Source organism: Myotis daubentonii, chromosome 14, assembly GCF_963259705.1.
Source record: "Myotis daubentonii chromosome 14, mMyoDau2.1, whole genome shotgun sequence".
NCBI classification, from domain to species: Eukaryota; Metazoa; Chordata; class Mammalia; order Chiroptera; family Vespertilionidae; genus Myotis; species Myotis daubentonii.
This window is the reverse complement of record NC_081853.1, coordinates 14,431,124-14,454,691: the sequence shown is the minus strand read 5'-3', so window position 1 is coordinate 14,454,691 and position 23,568 is coordinate 14,431,124. Positions and strand designations below refer to the sequence as shown.

The 23,568-nt window shown below is 50.5% G+C and overlaps 1 protein-coding gene across 8 annotated transcripts in view; it reads left to right on the top strand.

The window, feature by feature from the left end:
- The window catches only part of FLNB (filamin B), a 137,167-nt gene that overhangs the window by 80,853 nt on the left and 32,746 nt on the right, over positions 1–23,568 (top strand). For 4 of the 8 annotated variants that reach the window (XM_059663123.1, XM_059663121.1, XM_059663122.1 and 1 more), the window contains exons 16-30: positions 164–324; positions 1,289–1,379; positions 1,604–1,773; positions 6,345–6,462; positions 8,479–8,741; positions 10,180–10,777; positions 11,078–11,251; positions 12,100–12,262; positions 12,882–13,042; positions 15,257–15,424; positions 16,340–16,432; positions 17,232–17,355; positions 18,313–18,469; positions 19,514–19,703; positions 21,490–21,737. In XM_059663123.1, coding sequence (XP_059519106.1) covers positions 164–324; positions 1,289–1,379; positions 1,604–1,773; positions 6,345–6,462; positions 8,479–8,741; positions 10,180–10,777; positions 11,078–11,251; positions 12,100–12,262; positions 12,882–13,042; positions 15,257–15,424; positions 16,340–16,432; positions 17,232–17,355; positions 18,313–18,469; positions 19,514–19,703; positions 21,490–21,737 — 2,879 coding nt within the window. The remainder of the gene's footprint in view (positions 1–163; positions 325–1,288; positions 1,380–1,603; positions 1,774–6,344; positions 6,463–8,478; positions 8,742–10,179; positions 10,778–11,077; positions 11,252–12,099; positions 12,263–12,881; positions 13,043–15,256; positions 15,425–16,339; positions 16,433–17,231; positions 17,356–18,312; positions 18,470–19,513; positions 19,704–21,489; positions 21,738–23,568) is intronic. The other 4 variants (XM_059663127.1, XM_059663124.1, XM_059663128.1 and 1 more) reach the window with 1 other exon arrangement.

Here is a 23,568-nt window from a genome sequence, read left to right as displayed (position 1 = left end):
CTTTGCTAATCCTCCATCCTTTCTCCCAACCCCTGGCTTACCACCATCCCTTTCTCGTGTTTCTTGCCAGTTACTTATTTTGGGGTGTTCTCCCGAGCTGGAAGTGATTGCTTGGGACATGCTGTTTCTTGTAAGCTGGTGCTAATGAGCTGGTCTGTTCCAGGTGATGTCAGTGTTGGCATCAAATGTGATGCCCGAGTGTTGAGTGAAGATGAGGAAGATGTGGATTTTGACATTATTCACAACGCCAACGACACGTTTACAGTCAAATATGTACCTCCTGCCGCTGGGCGATACACAATCAAAGTTCTCTTTGCATCTCAGGTGTGTGTGTGAGGGGGGGGAGCGGGGGGGGGGGGGCCTCGGTTCTTTCTGGCCACCTGTACGCATTGGGGAGGTGTCTTTAGAACTATGCTCCGTACTTTTTCCCTTTGGTTCATTAAAACCAAGAGGGGGAGGGAGGGGACGGACAGAACTAACGTTTTACCACTTTCTAACGAAAGTGAGGCAGTGTATTCAGTGCAGTTCAAAGCAGGGCTCTGGATGGAAATTGGTTTGTTATAAACGTCCATCAACTTTTCGTGTGAAATGTAATTGAGTTCTACTTTGACCTCTTTGAAGCCATGACTTTGGCCTCAGCTTTGAAACTTTTATAGAGAGAGGAGCTTTGAAGTTTCAGGTAGAGTTCCAATTTATGAATGACAGTGTAGGTAGGGCAAGCGGCACCTACAACCCGTGATTCAAATTAACCTTGCGTAAAGGTCCGAGGGAAGTTCTGTTTCTGAAGGTGCTGGTCTTGAGTTGGCCTCACCCACTGGACCTGTTCTGCCTTTATTGTGACAGCTGTGGCATGCTTTTTGAAGGATGATAACCATTCTGCTTCTGATCAATCCCTTGCATTCTCAGCTGCCCATAGGGGACATTTCCTTCCCTCCGACCCCCTATAGTATTGTCACTTTTGGCTTTATTCTCATTGGTACTTTTTGCATCCTAACTATGCAACGATTGGTGTTAAAGGCTCCGCATTCCCAGATTAGTTTGTGGGAAACCTTCCTTCGGCCGTGAAGAAAATGGGTGAAAGCCTGTGATGTAGGGGATCCAGGCATCCTAAGTGACCAATGAGGGCCCTTACCTGGTGCTAGGATGTGGGGGTTTGACCTCTGGTAACGAGTTTGCTCACCACCCGCTGACAGCAGAGTTGTGCCGAGGTTTCCTTTCTCTGGGGCAGAGGCTAAGTGCTGGCCGTAGCTTCAGGGGCTTTCCTACTGAGACAGTGTCTCCGCTGCAGGAAATCCCCGCCAGCCCTTTCAGAGTCAAAGTGGACCCTTCCCACGATGCCAGCAAGGTGAAGGCGGAAGGCCCGGGCCTCAGCAAAGCAGGTAAGGAGGCGTGTGTGCCAGGCCATCCTGGGGGCTCTGCAGGCCAGTCAATGGGCGTGCTGGGTGCGGGGCCTGTAGGAACCAAGGCCCGGCTCCAGGTCAGCAGAGAGCTCTGGCTCCAGCTGCCTCTGTAGAGCAGGTGCTGACAAACCTGTCAGACTGGTTCTAAAAGTGAAACCACTCCAGCCAGGCCTGTCTCCTCACTTCAGGGTTTATCTTTCCAGGTGTGGAAAACGGGAAGCCAACCCACTTCACTGTCTACACCAAAGGGGCCGGAAAAGCCCCACTGAATGTGCAGTTCAGCAGTCCCCTCCCTGGCGAAGTGGTGAAGGATTTGGACATCATCGATAATTACGACTACTCCCACACTGTGAAGTACACACCCACCCAGCAGGTGGGGCCCTTCCCATCCCCTGACCGCGGGCCGCCCAGGCCCCTTTCCCCTCCGTGCTGTGCTCGGTCACTTTGGACACCGGAGGTGTAATCTGTGTTCCCCTGTGGGATACGGCTCGTCATGCCTTTTGTTCTGAACCTGATGGGATCGATCAGGAGGGCCTGAAGGATCCCCAAGAATAAGCGGGAAGCCAACCCATCTCTCCTCACCCCAATCTCTTCCCCGTTTTGCATTTTAGCAGAGAAATGCTCGTGAAATTCAGGACCTAATATCTACCTCTTCTATACACATTCTTGCCATCTGTACCAGCTGCCTTTTAGTCTTTGATTAGCCTTTGTTTTTTCTTCCTGCCCTTTTAGCTTAGTTTACCCTCTACAAGGTGTTGTAGTGGGGTCTTCCTCACAATCGCTCCTCAAAGAGCCCGTGTTCAGCCCTTAGGCCCTCAGGCTTAAAACGCTATTTGGGGCCCCAGATTGTCCCCTTTTACAAAATGTAGGCATACAGACAGGATTTTACCCTCCAGGGGGTTTTGCTCTGGTTATTTTGGGCAATCAGAGCCTAAAAAACTACCCCTCTGTGTAAGTTAATGTTTGTTTGTTTGAAGTTGTTTTTCTTCAGCTCCACCCTCTGGTCTGGGGAGCAGGTGTCCTTGCAGAAAAGCCCAGGTGTCGCTGCTCATGCAGAGTGTTCTAAACAGGCACCCCAACCCTCCGAGACACCTTCGTTCTTGGAGAGCAGAGTCCCCGGGCGAGGAATCCATTTGTAGGAGAAGCCAGGCGGTGCTTTCTGCAGCCTCACTCAGTGACCTAGCCAGGACATGGGGAAGAGAGAGGGGTACAGTGATTGCGAGTGAAGGTAGAGGGCCCTTGCATTGAGGGCACCATTTCCCTAGAGAAGGGATCTTCACTGGGAGAACTTCCCTGACTCTAAAGGGGTTTGTTTCTCTGGGGCAGGTTTGTGTGGCACGTTACCAGTGTGGCTTCTTATCTCCAGATGTGCTTCTTCCTGTCAGTTTATTATTACTAGAGGCCGGGTGCACAAAATCTGTGGGGTGACCAGGGGGTGATCAGGGCCCCTGCTGGCACCCGCCTTGGCTGGCCTGGGGCCTGCGGGCGGGGGGCAGCTCCTGCATTGAGTGTCTGCCCCCTGGTGGTCGGTGTGCATCATAGTGACCAGTTGTTCCGCTGTCTGGTCAATTTGCATATTAGGCTTTTATTATGTAGGTTGGGGTTTTTTTTTTTTTTTTTTTTAAACTTTAATGAGGGATTCATTATTTGTAGTGGTAAAACTAAGACTTCTGTCGACAGATTGCCTTTTTGTCTTCAGGCTGCTCAGTGCTCAGTAGGTGACTATCTTCCTGCTGATGCTCCTGAGGGCTGGTGAGGGCCTCGCCTCCAGGGGCACTAGCTTGATGTCATCTTTCTTGCCAACACTCCACCTTCCTCCAGAGAAGGCACCAGAACGCATGGACACGCACACTGGTCAGATCACAAGGTCATAGACACTTCCAACAGCGTTTTAGACTCTTGCTTTATCCTGTACCTACATAGCTCTGCGTGTTTCTGCTGCGCTGCTAAAAAGTAAGCTGCAGAAATAGGACAGGCTTAGATTGTGACCTGCATCCCAGGAAGGATTTTAGAACTATTGCCCTGGATGACCCCGCTGCCACTTGAGGTCGAGGTGGAGGTCGGAGCTCACGTCCTGTTCTGTTGCATTTGATATGAGGCTCGAGTGGGAAGGTCTTTACTCCAGTCACCAAGGTCAGGGTCATCCAGTTCTCTGATAGCAGCAGGTTGGAAGGACGTCGGCACGCTCAGTGGCCAGTTGGGGCTGTTTGTCCAAATGCTGCCCATCCTACATCCTCAGAGCCTGGTGGTGCCCTGGTTCAGTCACTGCCTCTGGTGGGAAAAGCTCCATGGTGCCTCTCGGGTCCTTCGCTGTTTAGAGTGAGGTTTAGAGTGAGGTTTTCTGTTTCGCCATTTGGGCAGCTTGCAATTCCGCATATTTCTCTGGGCCCTAGGGCATAGAAAACAGATTAAATCTCTCCTCTTGGATTGTGAGTTCCCCAAGCATAGGATAATATATAAATAAATTCCCTCTTTCCTCTGCAGCCCCAAGCACAGGCCTGGTGCTGTGGGTGCTGCGTGTGGACTTACAGCCCAGTGGGTGAATACACGAAGCCTCAGCTCAGAGGCAGTTAAGAACTCTGTAATCCACTAGAGAGTGGGGCCAGCACTCCTCTTCCTCCTTTGAACTCTCTGTTCTGAAGAGCACCTACCAGCCCAAGGTTGGGTTAAATACGTGTACCTTTTGAGCTCTGCTCTTGGATATAGTTAAGAGGCCTGGGCCAGCCCGGAAACCTGTGCCGGCGTGGAGGCGGCTGACACCCACAGGCACACTTACTAGTAGGTGGTTTTAGGGAATAACGGCTGGAACTTTCCAGCGGTGCAGCTGTCTGGTGTGTGTGGAGAGACGGATGAGCGAGCGCTCTGCCCTCTGAACACAGGCTGTGGTGTGAGGAGCAGTGCCTCACCCGATGGCTGGCTCTCTGCTCCCAAGTGCCCGCAGGCTGCTGCTGTCGCCTGCAGGGTCCCCGAGCCACAGCTTGACGCGCTCACCTGCCTGCTGGGGACCAGGGATGACCCGGCTGATCCTGTTGCTTTGTCAGAAGATAGTGGTCAGGGCTCTTTCTGCCTCGGAGGAGTGGACTTAGGCTGGGGCTTGAGGACCCCCAAAGGTCAGCCCAAGGCTTGGTGTTACGGAAGGGAAATGACTCAGTGCACTGATAACAGCCCTTCCCTTGAAGTATTGTGACTGCTGGTGGCTGCGGAGTCACCGAGGTGGCTCCGTCCTGTGTACATCTGAGCTCTCAGGTCGCGGTCTTGGGGGGGGGGGGGGGGTTGCAGAATCAGATTAAGGTCTCAGAAGCATGTAGGGGTGAGTAAAACTGCCCCGCAGTCCGAGAAAGAAGTCTTTGTAAATGCACCAGTGGCCACCGCTCAGGTGTCCCTCACGGCATAGCACAGGCTGGGCCCGAGCACACCTTCAGATGCTGCAGGCCGTCGCAGGTGGGACTAAGCTTTCTCCTACCGCCCCCCCCCCCCACCAGGTTACTTGAGGGGGAGTTAACTTCCTATCGGAGTTTTTTTGTTTTTTAATGATGGGTAACGAGAACACCCCTTCTCTTATGGGATGGGGAAGCTTCGCTGAAGGAGGATTACCCCGCTCTCCTTTGCCTTCAAGAGGCGGCTGCATGCGTGCAGTGGGTGGTGGAGGTTTCCAGAACCCTGGGTTGGCTGCGAGGCCTGGCCCTCCAGGAGGTAGGGGCGTTGGGGCACATTAAAGCTCGGGGTGAGCTGGCGTGTGGAGAATGGGCTGGCGTGTCGGGTCTGCCGTGGTGGCCGAAGTAATCCAGGCCCTGCTCTGTTGACTCTGACCTGCGAACATTTTACCATGAAATTTTATACGCCCTGGAGGCAGGGGCTGGTTGGTTTGTGTGCAGAGCAAATAAATCCTGGAAAATTAGTCCTCCCTTCTTCACTGATACAACTGATTTGTTCCTTGGCTCCCTCCCCCCCCTTCCCTTCCCTCCCAACTTTGTTATTATAAAGGGAATGTGAGAAAATATATGCAGGCCAGAAGCCACACCCTTTTAACACTTGATCAGCAACAGCTTTCAGCAGGGACTGAATTCCAGCCAGCTCTGCACTCCCTGGCAGGGCTCCTCTCCCCCACTTCCTTGCCCCTTTGAGGTGAGGGGGATCTTAATCGACTGAGACAGCCGTGGGCTTTCATGAGCCTTGGTGTGGAGGGTGGAGCGGAGGGGAGAGGAAGCTAAGGTGAGGGGGCCAGGGCTGGCCGGGGAGACAGCAGCACATAAGGCCCCGCTGCACTTCTGCAGCCCCGGAGGCTGTGGGTGAGGGCCCACCACACCCACAGGCCAGCTGCCTTCACGCTGGCCACGCGTGTCCCCCTGACACAGATGGGGGAGTTTACATACTGTGCAGCGCTCTCCTAACAGCACCAGGTGAACTCTTGCAAATCTCCTCTCGGCTTGGTGACCGGAAATCGATTCCCAGGACATAGGAAAAACTGGTTTTGTTCTGTGAGAGGCCCCCAGGACCAGGGGTGGGTGTGTGCGGGTGGGGAGGTGAGTGGCAGAGCTGCTGGGATATGGGCTTGGGTGCTGGGGTGTGAAGCCCAGCTCACACTTCCCAGGAGGGTGACTTGGGGGAAGTGACTACCTCTCTGAGCCCAAGTTTCCTTTCCTGGAAAAAGGATGACAGAGGGAACTACCCCTTCGGACGGTTTTTGAGATTGAATCCAGGAAATGCCTACAAGCACAGAGCGCAGTATGCTCATGACGTTTTCCCTGTTATCGGTTGCTCTTACTGTATCTGACTTCTCTGGTGTTCTTACCGTGGGGCCAAAAGCTTAGGGAAATATGTCTGAGATGCTTTCTGTATCCACTGGCGTCAAGCCCGTGCCTCTGGGAGGACGAAAGGTCCAGGAGGCAGGTTTAAACACCAAGCTACTATGTTCGGACCCAACTCGGGTTTCTCTCGTTCCAGGGCAGCATGCAGGTTCTGGTCACCTATGGCGGCGACCCCATCCCCAAAAGCCCTTTCTCTGTGGGCGTGGCCGCCCCTCTGGACCTGAGCAAGATAAAGATTAATGGACTGGAAAACAGTAAGTGTATGAATGGAGGGGTGGGTCATGGAAGACCAACATCAGAGCTGCCGGCTAGATTCCCTTCAAAAGGCAGTCCACAGAGAAGAGATTTCTGCCTGAAGAGACGGTGTAGTAGGACAGACTTGTTTTGGAATTAGGGCCATGCATTGGGAACCTACTTGCAGCTTGAGGTCACCGAGCCCCATTTCTTACTAGTATTTGTGCAGTGGAGTCAGGGGGTGGGGGTGGCGGGGGGAGCAGGAGGTGGGTATGTGTGGAGGTGGTCAGGAACACTCAAGGGAATATTGAGAAAATTAAATGAGCTAATCATTCAGTCCCTGGCACAGTAACTCAGTACCAGCCCTCGGTAACTGCTGGCACCACACTGGAATGTTTTCATTACAGAGCAGTCAGGCACATTGCTTTCTGGCGAGCATCTGCGGTGCCAGCTCTCCTTGGCCACGGCATCCACGTGAGGGTCGGGAGTCGAGCATAAGAGCCAGCTCCCTGGCACTCGGAAGCCACAGCTACCAGGCGAACCGTCCCAACTGCTCCGCCCTCATCCCAGTATTCCTTTAGCTTGTTTGGTATCTATTACTACAAGCTCATTTCATTTCATTTAAATTAAGAAAAAAGTTTATTAGGGAAAATTTCAAACATATGAAAGGAAAGAGAGTAGTATAATATGAACACTGATGTACTTATCACTCTGCTTCAGCAGTTTAGCATGTGATTATAAAATTATTATTTTTTTTAACCAAGAAACACATATACTGATTTTTCATCTAAAAAAAATCACAGTTAGGAGTAAAGTCCACTTCAGCCATCCCTTCTTCCCTCCTGGGGGTTAACCAGAGTTATCGGTTCATTTTCTATCCTCCCAGACCCTCTCTCTGCATCTGTGCGTGGGTATCTGCCAGCAGGAAACATGGCCGTGTTTATTTTGCATGGAAGTTATGTTGCTCTCCCCAGTGTCTTCAGCCTGTCTTCCCATCAGCAGCACTTCTGGGTGAACAGTCACACCAAGTGGCCATCCTGGCTGCCCCTCGGTGGCACACGTTCACCTGCCCTCAGGTGCATGGGAGGCTCAGTGCGAACCCCTAGGAAAGAGAGGCCTCCTGTCCCACCCGTGAGGGTCCTATCGGGTCTCAGTGGGACCATCCGTGAGCGCCTTCATTGACCTGTGACCCAAATGCTCGTGTTGTGAATGAGGCCAGCTCTCACTCCAGGGCCCTGAATCAAGCTTGATGCCCGCTCTGTCCCTGGGGGCAGCCAGCTCTGAGCGTAGGAATGGCCACTGTCTAACCTTTCACATATCCTCTTGTCGCTCCTTTCTCCGAGACACCAAGGGTTTCCACTCCAGACCCGGTAAATCTCAGTGCCGATTAGGAAATCCTTTGGGACGTGGACCTCCCAGGCCTCCTTGCTGTGGTTGCACAGTGCTCGTCGAGGCAGGCCCCGTGCTGCCCGGGAGTCAGGATTTCCTGGGGGGTGGGGGGGCACACTATGTTCAGGTTCCCAGGGTTTTTGTTTTGGTTCAAAGTCCTTTCCCTGTTTTTGTCAAATGCGGCCTGCTGTGCAAAGACCTTTCAAATACCAGCTCCGTGACTTTTGCCTTCTTGGCTGTAGGATTAAATTTGCTGCCAAGAATTAGTAAATAAAACACTGGCTTATGGAGATGTTTTGATATAAAGTTAACACCGAAAGCGAGTAAAGGAGAGAAGACAGTATCAGATTATAATTTTCTGGCCAGCAAAGTAGATTGTGGAGTCAAGTAAATGTAGGTTTGAGCCCCAGCTTTGTGATCTGCTGGGTACGGACCCCTGACCAAGTACTTCACCTTCCTGGGTCTCAGTTTCCCCATCGGTTAAAGCCCTTCGTTACCAGCAAATACCCCCTGGGACTGTGGTGGAAGGTGAAGGAGATGATGTGCTGTACTAAGGCCTGGTGTACAGAATGCATTCGGTAAATGATAGCTGTCACTATTAATATTAATAATCGTTCATGAATAATTAATTGGCTCACCTTTTCCAGGAGTGGAAGTTGGGAAGGATCAGGAGTTCGCCATTGACACCAAAGGGGCGGGAGGCCAAGGGAAGCTGGACGTGACGATCCTGAGCCCCTCGCGGAAGGTGGTGCCCTGTCTGGTGGCGCCGGTGGCGGGCCGGGAGAGCAGCACGGCCAAGTTCATCCCACGGGAGGAGGGGCTCTACGCCGTGGATGTGACCTACGACGGACACCCTGTGCTGGGGAGCCCCTACACGGTGGAGGCCTCACTACCGCCCGATCCCACCAAGGTCAGCTTTTGTGTTTGTTGGAGAGCGTGTCCCCTGCCATCTAATACACCGGAACTAGTCCGTCTCTGATCCTGGCAAACACCTTTACAAAACCCTGTTGTGATGATAGTCAGTTCTCCGAGGCTGACAGTAGTTCTCTCTCCTCCAGGTCAGCGTACAGGGTCCTGTGAGCAGCTGGGCCCCTCCCTGCTCCTCCTCGCGCTGCCTGGCTGTGAGGGGCTCCCCTCCCCCCAGTTCAGTTCCTTCATTTGTTTTTTGTTTTTTATTAAATGTTTTTATTGATTTGAGAGAGGAAGGGAGAGGGATAGAAACATCAATGATGAGAGAGAAACATCCTTGATCAGCTGCCTCCTGCACGCCCCCGACCGGGGTTCAAGCCTGCAACCTGGGCATGTGTCCTGACCAAAAATCAAACTGTGGACCTCTTGGTTCCTAGGCCAACACTCAACCACTGGCTGGGCTGCTCCTTCATTTGTTAGTGTAATAATGGTACTGGCTTCAAAGTGAGCCTGTCAGGTAGGGGAGACGTGAATGTGGAGGCCTCCAACCGGCGCCTGACACCCAGTGAACTGTCCCACAGATGCTGTACTAATTAATATAAAATAGGCTGTTCTCATGATCGCTTCTTCCTAGTAGTCACGAATCAAGGGCGTTAGAGCATTCCCAGTGGTCTGAATGGCATGAATCCTACAACACTGCCTGAGATGAAAGCTTGACTCTCCCCTCTCCCTCTTTAAAAACAGTTTAATATTTTTGTTTTTACATTTTTATTAGACTTTATTTTTTTAGAGCAGTTTCAGGTTCACAGTACGATTGAGAGAAAGGTAAGAGGTTTCCCTGCCCCGCACATGCATGGCCGCCCCGTTACCACCGTCTCCCAGCGGAGCGGTCCGTCTGTTATAAGTGATGAGCCTACATTGACACCATCATCACCCAAGTCCATGGTGCACATGGGGGTTCGCTCTTGGTGTTGAACCGTCCATGGGTTTGGATGAATGTCTAATGACGTGTAGCCACCATCACAGTTATTTTCTCATGATGCAGAGTTGTTGAGGGAGGTGTGGCAGCCAAAGCAACAGTGAGGTCATGCAAGCTGCTCTGTGTGTGTTTGGGGCCTGGATGCGAGGCCTCCAGCTCTGCCTCTGAGGTCCGGGAGGTGGGCGGGCAGGAGAGAGGGCGTGTGCTCTGGCTTCAGAGGCCGCACCTCTCTGCTGGGCCTCTCAGCGCTGATTCGTTCATAGCGACGTCTCCCTTCGCCTTTTGCAGCTCTAACTCAGTGGTGTGAGTGAGTGTGTCACAACCTGGGCCCAGGGGAAAGGCCACTTCATTGAGATGCAGTTCAGTGCTGCTTCAGGGCATGGGTGTTGAAAGCAAGTACCGGCTGGGCAGCAATATGGGTGTCAGGCAGCGTCTGACTTTTTATTCCTTCCCCACGTAGGTGAAGGCCCATGGGCCTGGCCTGCAGGGTGGTCTTGTGGGCAAGCCCGCCAAGTTCACCATCGACACCAAAGGGGCTGGGACCGGAGGTTTGGGCCTCACCGTGGAAGGGCCGTGCGAGGCCAAAATCGAGTGCTCCGACAACGGCGACGGGACCTGCTCCGTCTCTTACCTTCCCACAAAACCCGGGGAGTACTTCGTCAACATTCTCTTCGAGGAAGTCCACATCCCTGGTTCTCCCTTCAAAGCCGACATTGAGATGCCGTTCGACCCCTCTAAAGTCATGGCGTCGGGGCCAGGCCTGGAGCGCGGGAAGGTGGGCGAAGCCGGGCTGCTCAGCGTGGACTGCTCGGAGGCGGGCCCCGGGGCGCTGGGCCTGGAGGCCGTCTCGGACTCGGGAGCGAAGGCGGAGGTCTGTATCGAGAACAACAAGGACGGCACCTACGCAGTGACCTACGTGCCCCTGACCGCCGGCATGTACACACTGACCATGAAGTACGGTGGGGAGCTCGTGCCCCACTTCCCCGCCCGTGTCAAGGTGGAGCCTGCCGTGGACACCAGCAGGGTCAAAGCCTTTGGGCCAGGAATAGAAGGAAAAGGTGGGTTCCATCAACAAAAAGAGGAGGGCTGCAAACTGGCGCCCCCCCCCCCCCCCCCCGCCCCAGGCAGCCTTTGTCCTAACCTGTGCACAGTGGTTGTGTTGTCACTGGCTGAGGCTGCCCTAGAAGAGGCTCCTTTCTGGTGTGTGCGGTGGGGGGCACATTAGCTTCCTGATTTTGAGCGTCAGACCACTTGTTTGCTGTCACTTAATTGTGTCTTAAGTGCTGAGAACCTTGCTCTTGGGTTGCTCCTGGGTCCGAGGTGTTGGTGACATTCTTACCTGTGCGATTGCTCAGCAGATGTGTTTCGTGAAGCCACCACCGACTTCACTGTCGACTCACGGCCCCTGACGAAGGTGGGGGGCAACCACATCAAGGCCCACATTGCCAACCCCTCGGGGGCCTCCACCGAGTGCTTCGTCACGGACAATGCCGATGGCACCTACCAGGTGGAGTACACGCCCTTCGAGAAAGGTGAGTAGACTTTTCCTTGGACGTGACCCTTGTTCAAAACTGTGCTTGGCCCTTGCCTCCTGGTGGCTAAGGCTGATGTCTGCCCGTGTGCTCAGTGCATCGTCTCAGCAGAGGCACTTGCAAAGTGACGGGGACCGTGTGAACCCACCTGTCCAGTAGAGCCGCCCACGCAGGGCCTGGCATGCTGGCCCTGTTGTGTGACAGGTGGGCTGGGTCTAGCCTGAGCCTCATCTGAGCAGTCATGGGGTGATACCACGGATGTTGCTCATGTGTGTAATTTTTTTACCACATTGATTTCTTTCCTGAATATTAAGAATTATAAAACATTTTGATAAATGGTAAAAGCGTAAAGAAAAACATCAAACTACCATATATTCTCGTTACCTGGATATATGATCCCTGTAAATATTCTGGTATAGATATTTTAATCTCTTTTTATACATGCATGTATATTCTATTTTATGGATTTTTCTTTGTCTTTTGGTTAATGACTGGATGGAGTTGTCCCAAAACAGGGTAGAATGTTTAAAATGACTGACTTCAGTGTAGACCTAGTGACATTTGTTCGCAGGAGACACCGTTTGTGTGTGTGAGTGTGTGTATGTGTATGTGTACGTGGGGGGGAGGGTGGGGATGGGGGTATGTGAATGCCAAGTGAACAGAAAGCATAAATAGACTATTTATATTTTTTTAATCAGATTATACCAGTATTACAGTTTCTTTAACCTGCCCTTTTCAAACAACATAGTAAAGCATGTAGACATGAATGTGAAATAAAACCCTGGAGTAGAGTTTCCCACAGCTGGGCAACCCCTGGACGATACGGTTTTGTTTGTTGTTTTGAACAGGCCTCCATGTAGTGGAGGTGACATACGATGATGTGCCCATCCCAAACAGTCCCTTCAAAGTGGCTGTCACCGAAGGCTGCCAGCCATCTCGGGTTCAAGCCCAAGGACCTGGGCTGAAAGAGGCCTTTACCAACAAACCCAATGTCTTCACTGTGGTTACCAGGTGAGCAAGGCCTGGGGTTTGTGTGTTGACTCCATAAAAGGAGTAGCCCTCGGTAGCTTAACTCTTTTAAGAAGTTCTGTGGGTGTTGCCTACATATGTGTCACGCCTCCCAAATTTTGAGAGGCTTTTTTCCCCCTTCGTGATAAAGGAGGCATTTTGTTCTGTAGAGACTTACATTACAGAGAAAGACCAAGTATAGCAAAAAGGTACCAGAAAGCACTGATCATAACAGTCATAAAACTACTGAGCAATCCAGGACTAGACGGAAGCTCTTTAACCTGACAGAGCTGACATAGACAGCCAATCTCATCTCTAAGTGAAATACGAGAAGAATTTCTATTGAAATCCGTCACAGGCACTTACCTGAATTGTATGTGCCGTTGTAGCCAATGCAATTAGATAAGAAAAATAAATGAAGGGTAAGCATTAGAAAGGAGGGTTCAAAGCTGTCTTTATTTATATTCCATCGTTGAGAAATTCCCCGTGTGCGCAGTGTCATGGTAGTTGAGCTGCGTTGGCCAAATGGGACATTTATAGAGGGATTTTAAATGAATTTTGTCAATAAGCAGACTGGCATGAACCACCAGTGCTACTTTGCATTCTTTTCCACACTTTCCAGAGGGGCAGGCATTGGTGGGCTTGGCATAACTGTCGAGGGACCATCAGAGTCAAAGATAAACTGCAGAGACAACAAAGACGGCAGCTGCAGCGCCGAGTATGTCCCCTTTGCTCCGGGAGATTACGATGTTAATATCACGTATGGAGGCGATCACATCCCTGGTAAGTTCTCCCTCAGAAAGGAACCTGAAGAATAGTTGATTTTGCGTGAAAGCTGGTTTGATTTTGCGTATCTCCCTGAATAAGAAAAATAGCTGACATTTGCAGTCACTGCAAAGGGAGGGTTTTCCTTAGGGCTGCATCTCCAAGAATATCCCAACTCCCAGTAGGACCAGTGCCGTGATGAAAAAGTGTTGGCTTGGAGTTTTGACTGACAATCGCCTTCATGTGTTGAAGAACCTAGTTCTTAATTAGAAGAAAAGCTGTTTATTTACAAAGTTGAAAATCTCTTTATTTTGTGGTTGGTTCTTACTCATCTTATACCAGTCCATGCATCTTGTTTTCTATTTTTCAATTGACAGTCCTGGTAGCTGATAAAGACACACAACTCAAATTCTTTAATTTCTTTTCTGTGGAATGATATACTGTATACGTTTACTGAAAAACAGGGTTTGTCATCCTCAGAACTGTTGATATTTTGGGCGGGGTAATTCTTTGTTGTGGGGGTCCATCGTAGGGTATTTAGTGGCCCATTTTTTTGGCAACAAAAAATGTCTCCAGATATTGTCATGTCCAGTGGGGGACAGAATGACCCCTAGTTGAGAACCACTGCTATACATGATTCAAACAGTAAAGAAATATATGAATTAAGTAAGTAAGGGCCCTCCAACTTTCATGTTCCAGCAAGAGGAGTTTTCACAGGTTCTAGTTCTGTTTATTGGATGAAACATTTGCCACCCAACACACATTGAGATGTGTAGGTGAGTGTGTGGTGTGGTGTGGTGTGGATGCAGGTTCAAGGTCTCGAGAGCGGCTCCTAAATCAGCTTATGCCTTGTCTCAAGAGTGGTGAGAAAGAGGGCAGCGTCCCACCCCGAGAGCCCCAGAGCAGGAGGAGCCTTGGGTGGGTCAGTGTTCTTGCCCTGCAGGCCATGAGCCCAGGGTGAGACCGAGGGGAAGGGGCAGGCTGAGGGTCCTGTTTTCAGGTTTCTGGGTTGGCTCCCCGGAAGCTGGAGTGTCCCCGGGCCACACAAACGTTCCTGACTCTGACCTTCTTTCCCCTTGTCGTGTACAACCACACACACACTCACAATCACTTCTTCTTTCTCTCACGTTGATCTGAAAGCATTAATATTCTGCTCAAAGTAATTCTCAGATGTTCATTTAGCATTAATTTATTTAAGGCAATATTTGTCCTCAAACTTGACCTTGTAGCTGTTGCAGTATAGGTTTTAAATTCCTGTAATCACTTATCAAGAAGAATTCAGCCGTGGACCAGACAGTCAAAGCTCCTGGCCTCTGGAAGCTTCTTGTCTATTGTTTATGGCACTGAAATTTATGGTTTAACTGTTATGAAAAAAGACCAGGGCTCAGTGACAGTGTATAGAGCCACGGGTACCTTTTGGAGTTTTACCAGCTCTGCAGTTCATGGGATACGACAGTAGCTCAGAGAATGTCGCCAGGGATGACCTGGTGGCTCCAACCAGGCAGGCAGCAGTGGAGATGAGCATCTCCTGGCTGTGGACGCCGCAAAGCTATTTTGGCTTTATTGGGTAGGTATAGAGGACCCTCCGCTTCGACATTCCCCTTGCAGGAGAGGGTGAGAGTTTGGTCCTGGGTCTGATCCCTGAGCTTGAAGCAAATGGCCATCTGTATAACAACAGAAAAAGACCCGTATTCAAAGTTTCATACTCCCTGTTGCTTCCAAATGCCAGTTGCTTCTAGACCCCAGAATTTTCCCAGGCAGCGTCTCTTAGTGGAGTGTTGGCCGTTTGTCTTAGTGTCAGGCTTCATAGCTAAGGTAACTGGGGAGGTGCTGCTGTGAAATACTCAGCAACCTGTTGGCTTCTAATTTGCTTTCATGGGAATTTTAGTTGGTTAAACATTGGCCCAGTTTTTCCTGGCCTGGTACAAACCCATAGTGGGGTTATTTTTAACAAGGTATCCTGTGTTAGCCGCAACGGCGTGTTGGTTTCCTCTGGTGGTCTGTTTGTGGTGGCTGTTTGGACCACTGGATCGCCTGGGATGAGTGCATCGGCAAGGAGGTCTGCCATGGTTGATTGATGATGTCTGCCTGGGATATGGATCAGGGGAGTGACACAGAATGCTTCCTATCTGCCACCTTGAACTTAAAGTTATCTTGCTGGTGCTTGGTTGCTCTCATGCTAAGTTCAGACAACTTCCAGTGGAGCTCAGCATCCCGTGGCCTCTTTTTCAGGCAGCCCCTTCAGGGTTCCTGTGAAGGATGTCGTAGACCCCAGCAAGGTCAAGATTGCCGGCCCCGGGTTGGGCTCGGGTGTCCGCGCCCGCATCCTCCAGTCCTTCACGGTGGACAGCAGCAAGGCTGGCCTGGCTCCCCTGGAAGTGAGGGTCCTGGGCCCACGAGGTGAGTATGCATCCTGCCTTCCTGCTGACATTCATCTTGCCCAGGGGGAGGCAGCCGTGACCTGGAGCAGGCACTTAGCTTTTGAGTTTGGTCATGAACTTCGTTTTTTTAATTTTTTAAAATTGATTTTTAGAGACGGGGGAAGGGAGAGGGAGAGAGAGAGAGAAAGAGAAACATGGCTGAGAGAAGCATCAATCGGCTGCCTCCTGCACGTCCCCTACCAGGAACCCACAACTCAGGTTCAGTTCTTTAAAGTAGAGAGATGAAGCAGGTAGTGTTGGGCTCTCACATGTGCAATAATTGTGCAGCTGCTTCATCTTGTGTTTCGGTGTGTGTGAGGTGACGGGGGTTGGTCTGTTTGGGTGGGTGGTGGGCTCAGAGGTGATACCTCTGTTTGAAATGCCTTCATGCTCACATGGAACATTCCCCACATTTCTGGACATGACAGCTACTCAGCCACTTGCCACCTGGCTTTGTCACTGTCCCAAACCCTTGGGGAGAGGGGGTCTCCTCGGGGGATGGGCTTTGTTGACAATTCGGTCCGCCCTTTTGGCACCCTGGAAGTGGAGTTTGGTAAGATGAGCAGGCCATTTTGGGACAAAGCACTTAAGTTATCTTAAATTTCTTAAATTATCTGGATTTGTCCCCGATGGTGTGTTCATAGAAGTGCAGGTAGGGGAGCACCTTTTTTGAAGAGGAACTTTCTCCTTGAAGGAGTTAGTTCAGTAGGAGGTTACGGTAGAAGCGGTTTGGGGAAATGAGGTCATGGGGCTAGAATTTGATTGTGCGGAGTTTCTGAGCCTCTGTGTGTATCCATGCGCGTGCGCGAGAGAGTGAGTGGGGAGGAGGAGGGGGGAAGCTTAGCTATGTCCCTCTGGTGTGGAGGACTCTTAAGTAACAGCCTTTTAATTTTAGCTGATGAGACAGATTCCCAGTCGTGGCGCAGCCCCTTGAAAGCCATTTCAGAGTTCTTTAAAGGGGACCCGAAGGGTGACTTTTTGGAGACAGGTTTGCATTTTCCTGTTGGCTGCTGCTCTGATTTATGTAATCGGAATGCCTCTTGCTGGCCTCACCCCCGAAATTGCCTTGTACGTGCCTCCTCTGCTTTGCTTAATGCGCATGCTATGCTTTGGTCAGCCTACCCTGCAGTTGACCCATCCTTGAGGCTTGTGTTGAGAACGGGGATCTAGAATCTACCGACCCAGTGCATGCCTTGATTATGCTTTAACACAACCTCCAACTGTCTCCCGCATGCATCACATTGATGGCTCCCTCACCCCATGAGAAGGGCACCCTCACCTGCCCTGCACTTACACCCAATGTGCTGCCCCTTTGGTCTTTGCCAAAGTGGCCACACGTCTTGACTGGCCAGCCCATTGGTTAATTTTTGCTGTTCCGAGTTCTGGACTCTGTGGCCCTTTCTCAGCGATAGAGCAAAGTTTGCCGCGTCTTAAGCATGCCTAACCAGCTTGAAAGGATGTTGTAGCATGTCTGCAACATGCGCCTTCACCACACGCCCTCCAGGAACAAGTGCGGGCAGTCTCCTTAATTATACTCTAGGGCCGACTGAGGTACTTCAGCCAATAGCAAGCTAAAGGTGTCTCTTGGAGTCATTCTGCAGCCACGCATTGAGGATCCTGTCTCCTGTAATTTCCTAGGCCTCTGATTGTGGCCTGCTTGCATTCATGTTACTCATCAGTGGAAACCAATAGCTCTTGGGGATGAATGTGATCCTTTTTGAACGCAGCCCAGGGTGGAGTGGGGGGGAGGGGAGGCAGTTCCTCAGACCTCTCATCTCTGTCCTCAGGCCTGGTGGAGCCGGTGAATGTGGTGGACAATGGGGATGGCACACACACGGTGACCTACACCCCATCCCAAGAAGGGCCGTACATGGTCTCTGTTAAATATGCTGATGAAGAGATCCCTCGTAGGTAAGCTCTTGACACTTGGGGAAGGGGTGCAAACCAGAGTCTAACCCACCCCTCCCCAGGGTTCACCAGCGTTGCTCTGGTGGCCCACCCACCCAGCCAGCCATCCGTCCGATCTGCAGGTACCACGGAGAACCATTGTGGCTCCTGCCCCTAGCCTCTCCCCACCACACACACCCCTTTCTGCCATTATTAACTTAAAGACAAGCTGAAATTAAGGAGTTGGGGGTTTGGGGGGAGGATGCATTAATTTATCAGTCTTTTTCTTCTGACGCTGCAAGTCGTTTTCTGATTCAGGCAAAGACTTTTACTTTTTTACTTGAGGATTTGGTTGACAATAGCATTCCCACAAGGGTTTGGATAGAAATCTTGTTCCTCATTCATATTGACACAGAAAGTATTGCATAAGCTCTTTACTTCCCACATCAGCCTTCAAAGGTTTTTTAAAATCATACTTAAGATCAAAAAGCTTTGTCCATACCCTAACCTACATATTTTACATAAAGATATGTATGTATCTCTAGCTAAATAGAAATGTGATTTATAAATTATATTTATGTATTCACTTTACTAATAGCATACCATCTAAAGCATTCTAAAAATAGAAAATAGGGGGATGAGGTAAAATATTAAAACTGAAATGTCAGTGTTCTCTTCCTATTGACCATTGTTTTAGCATAATAAAAGTAGGTTAAATGTGTTTAACCCCATGTTTCCCAAACTAATTTTGGAATTAGTTTATATCCCCTGGATTGCAGTCAGGGAAAGCTGGTCTGTTGTATGAGGGTTACTGCCTCATAATTGTAAATTTCTGCTGGACTTAAGACATTGACTAAGCTCACCATTTTATCTGCTGCAGAAATCCTCTTTTTGCAGTCCCAGTTCCTTTGTGTAAGAGAGGTCAGACGGAGCAGGGTCGATGTGTATCCATACTGACCGAGGGTATGTGTGTCTGTCAAGTCCCTTTAAGGTCAAGGTCCTTCCCACATATGATGCCAGCAAAGTGACTGCCAGTGGCCCGGGCCTCAGTTCCTATGGGGTGCCCGCCAGTCTTCCTGTGGAGTTTGCGATCGATGCCAGAGATGCCGGGGAAGGTCTGCTTGCTGTTCAGATAACGGTAACTTTGCATTCTTTTCTGGAGTCAGACTAATAAAGCCTAGTTCTCTGGCCAGAGGTAAGAGCCAGGATGTTAATAACCAGCCTCTGGCATGGTACCAATGTTTGACAGATTGTTCCCACCAGAGAGTCAGTCAGTGTGCATGAGGACATGCATGCTTGTCTCAGAGGTCTGAGGATATAGCCCCAAGTACCACCTTTTGGTGAATCTCATATATTTGCCGTTATAGCTAGTCCTATGTTTTTATGTTAAAATGTTAACTTACTTATTGGATTCGTTAGGACTCAGTTCTGCTGCATATCCCGAGCCCCAAAATAAGAGTAGCTTCAACACATGTAATTATTCTCTCCTGTTAAAGAAGCTCAGGGCAAGGCACCTGGGTGCTGTGGCTCCTCAGTGAAGCAGCCCCATCTCTCTCCTCCTCTGTCCTCATGTGTAGCATCTGTCCTTCAGGTCTCCTCGTGGACCACGAGGCCGGGTGCCCTGGCCATTGATCCACGGGGCAGGCTAGAAGGAGGAAGACAGGCAGACGGGGGAAACAGGGCCTTCCAATCAATCAGCTCTCCTAAAGAGCCCTTCATCCTCCCTCACAAGACTTCCACTCCCTTCTCGTTTGCCAGAAATTTGTCAAGTCGTGTGGCCAGACCTAGTGACAAAGGATGCTAGGAAGTGGAATCTTCTGTTCTGGGAGCAGTGCACCTAGCTGAGGATTAGGGTCCTATTATTGAGGAGAGAAGGGAGTGAGCGTGGTGATGTGCAAGCAGGTCCTCTGCCCACTTGGGGCGTATATCAATGGATTGGGGGATAAAACACTATTTGTTCACTGGACAGAAAAATTACTACAAATTGATTGTGTCCATCGTGTTGTTAAAGGGATCTGTGACCTCTCCTCTTCCTACCAAAAAATCAAGTTGTGTGAAGCCAGTAATTCTGTCTCTTCCCACTGGAGGCACTCATTAATGAGCAGCATGTGTCAAGGTTTTCCATGAATGTTTCTATGTCTTGAGGACAACATCCTAAGTAGCATTTCTCCGTGCTCCACAGGACCAAGAGGGAAAACCCAAAAGAGCCGTTGTCCAGGACAATAAAGATGGCACGTACGCCGTCACCTACATCCCCGACAAGACTGGTCGCTACATGATCGGGGTCACCTATGGGGGGGATGACATCCCGTTGTCTCCCTACCGCATCCGGGCCACACAGACCGGCGATGCCAGCAAGTGTCTGGCCACAGGTGAGTGCAGGTCAAGAGCCTGAAAGCCAGGGTCTATCCCTTCTCTGCCACGTAATAGCTCTGTGATCGAGGCAAGAAGCTCAACCACTCTGAGCTTCAGTCAGACTTAAAGTGAAGATCTTTTTTACAACATTTAAATTCAAGAACCTCTTCTAAGGATCAGAGACTGTTTCACATGCTCCCTTCAGCAAAGATTAGATGAGGTCAGGCGAGAAGAATGCACAGCACAGTGCCAGGCACATGGAAGCTATAATTATTGTATTATTTTCAAAGTGGGTGCATTTGTTGAGACATAACTGTAATGCTGCTCCCATGAAAAGCAGCGAATGTATGCCTTTCATGAATTATTAAATTATTCAGGATCACCTCGGGCCGTTATGAGAAACACATTCAAGCATCTAGGTTTTTCCCTCAACACTTGGGACTGATGTCTGAGTCCCTCAGGAATTCTCCAGGAATATTTGAGCATCACCGTTCCTTCCATTTCTAAGAAACAACTATTGGGAGTCCGTGGGTCCTTCCGTTTCTAAGAACAGCTCTTACAGCTCTGATGCTGCCTCCAGCAGATTTAACACATGGATCCCCATGTCTCAAAGGAAACAGACTTGCTTCTCTTTGAATAAAATTAAACATAGGTGCCCCCTGGATGTGTTCTATTTCTCTCCTATCTTGTCTTGCTTTGAATGGAGACAATCTTTTGGCTTTCAGGGCAAGCTTGTAAATTGCCCGCCTTGGCCCTTGTTTGGCCCACCCATGGCAAAATTTGAGAAAGTTTGAAATAGTGGCCAGTCTGCCTCATGCTAGGTCTGGATTATCGTTGTTAACCTGAGGGCATGTAATACTGGGAGGTGACTTCCTCCTTGCTTTCCCTTCCTTAGCTCAGGCGGACTCCTGAGCAGACAGACACGATGCCCTGCTTAGCCTGGGAGCTCCTGTAGGCCACACCCCTGGTCTGTCATTCAGGGGATTCCAAAGTCTGGCTTCTACTCATGTCTGAACAACATGTTCTTATCCCTGTTGTTTCTGCCCACTGTGTGTGTGTGTGTGTGTGTGTGTGTGTGTGTGTGTGTTGCCAATGTGCTTGTAATTTACACTTTTCTGCACTCCCTGATGTTGTGTGGATCCTGGGTAAAGGGCTCTACAAAAAGAAAGAGAGACTGGTCATTGTTTAGGGACCGAGGTTGAACGTCTTCCCTAGCCAGAAGCACCCACCCTTCAGAACTCAGCCATTTCCCCTTTTCTCAGGAAGCCCTCTGTCCATGTGGCAACCCTGGGATAGAACTTTTAGAGGACACCTCTCTGAAGAACAATTGAGGATTTTTTTTTCCCTGCAACTTAGTTCCCCCTCAGGACTTCCACAGTAGGCTGAGCTGTCATTCTTGGTGCCCGACCTGCATCCCACTGCTCTGTTATATTATGAGCATCTCAAGAACAGAAACTGTTTTGCTCACCTTTGTGGGTACCTGGCACTGAAGAAAATGCCCGACATATGTTTGCTAATGAACGTTGACTTTCATCCCATACCCTTCAATGCTGGCAGACCAGATCCAACATTTGGTTGACACCCAGAGCCTGAGATATCCCTTATTTAATAAACAATGGATGGCGTGCTCCCTTCAGCAGTATCTTCCCAGGTGATTCCTGGGACATCCCTGTATGTGGTGGCAGTTGAAGGTCTAACGTTTATAGATGGAGACAACACGAAAGCGTGTGATTTGAGTTTAGGTCTCCAGGGTAACTGTCCACAGCTGAAGCTTCTCTTCTCTCCTCCTGAACTTTCCTCCAGGTCCCGGAATCGCCTCCATTGTGAAAACCGGCGAGGAGGTGGGCTTTGTGGTTGACGCCAAGACTGCCGGGAAGGGGAAAGTGACCTGCACGGTTCTGACCCCGGACGGCACTGAGGCTGAGGCTGACGTTATCGAAAATGAGGATGGCACCTATGACATTTTCTACACGGCTGCCAAGCCAGGCACCTACGTCATCTACGTGCGCTTCGGTGGCGTGGATATCCCCAACAGCCCCTTCACTGTCATGGTAAGGAAAGTCCCTTCTCTCCAGCGTCTGTTACTGGGAGAAACAGAATAGCTGCTATTTGTTAAACCCTGGCTAGCACATCCCTTCCACTTTTTTCTTGAAAGCTTTTTTTTCTTAAGCAGTCATGACCTTTTAGGGACTCTCTAGGATCCCAGGCAGCCTTTGGCTCTAAGAGTTTTTAGGGAATGTTACCAGCTACCAAGTATCCATCATGCTAAGGATCTTAGGCAGTGCCCTAGTCTAAGCAGAGTTCAGACAGATAAACTGACAAAAACATAAGGGGAACATTGTACTTTTTTATTCTGCTGTTCTCCCCCTCCCTGCTCCCCCATCACCATGGTCTTCAGGAGAGAGAGACTTGACTTTGGTGTCTCATGACTCAGAGGACCTCCAGTTGTGCTTTGGAGAGATTCAGACTTTGCATGTGAAGGGAAATAGCTTGTCTTTTAAAACTAGGAACATCTGGGGAAAAGAAACCATTATACACACACTTCTAGGCCAAAGAATGACGCGGCTCTTTAATTTTCAATCTGAGTGACTTTTAGATCTCTCGCTGGTTATTAAGGTTCTTCATCCAGGAAAGCAGTTAGACACCTTAGCAGCATTCGCTCAGTTAACCCTCAAAGCAAACATCGTTGGCCCTTTTACAAATGAGCTGTAGGAGGAGGGGTCAGACTCAAGTCCACGGAGCCCAAAGTGCCCGCTCTAGACAGCTGCCGAGGGCTGTGCGCTCCCTCACCCAGTGTCCTTTGAGACCGTGGCCGCAGCCACCCTTGGCTGCAAAGTTCATAGGCCTCAGTGACCTGGCCCCACGCACAGCCTTCAAAGCCCCTTCCAAGGATCACACTTTTTGCAGCCACGGAGAAGGGCATGAAGACTCCATTTCAAACGGGAGCCCGAGTCTCTCTTCCAACCGTGTGTCGTGTGTTGCAGCTCTTTCCCTTCCCGTCGACGTTTGTTTATCTGTGAACGTGCCCGAGGTCCGGAGGCTCCTTCACGTCTCCGGGATACAAACGCTTGTCAACTTTTGATGCTGCTTGTTTGGGAGTGCTTTTCTCCTTCAGGGCTGGGAGAAACGCAGCTAGAAACCTGGTGTCCTGATCCCAGAGGAGGGTCCCATCTCGGGTTTTATCTGGTTGGTTCGGATCGGGCAGGGTCGTTTTGGCAGACACGCCAGAGACCTGAAATGGGAGCCACCAAACTCATTAGGAATGAATGTCCCCTTGACCCTGGGGTGCACAAAGGATACTTTGGATGGACACACTGCCCCCAACCACAGCTGACGGCACAAGCGCACATCACCCACAGGACCAGGCTTGGGTCTCCCTCTCCCCTCCGAGCTTTCTCCAGCCTCACCTACGGGCACTGACTTTCTTTCCATTGGCTCCTTCTGGGTAGATTCCCTGCCTCCCTCTACAGTCTTGGGGCCAAAAGGCCACGGACACCCAGTACTGCCTTTGCAGCAAATGTCGTAGGGAGACGGGCTGGGCTGGTTCAATTCTGTGTACCACCAGAAGACATGCACAGGAAGTCACGGGTCTAGCAGCTTATCTGCTCATCACTGTTGAGAAGTCCTGACTCAGAGGCCATCACATAGCCATTGAAAGATCTTCCTCCCTGGCGGTGTGTCCCTGACTGTCCCCAATCTGAGAGGCCCCTAGAGGCAGGGGATAGGGCTGTTCCGAATGTTGCTGCTCACCAAGCTGCCTTGGTGAGTGAAGCTCCCTTTCGGCAGATGACAAAGTACACGAGAAGGAGTGCGCATGGGCACGTGGACCTGTCTCCACAGGGAGGCCTTCCGATGCTTGTTTGATTTGGCAGGAGAGGGAAC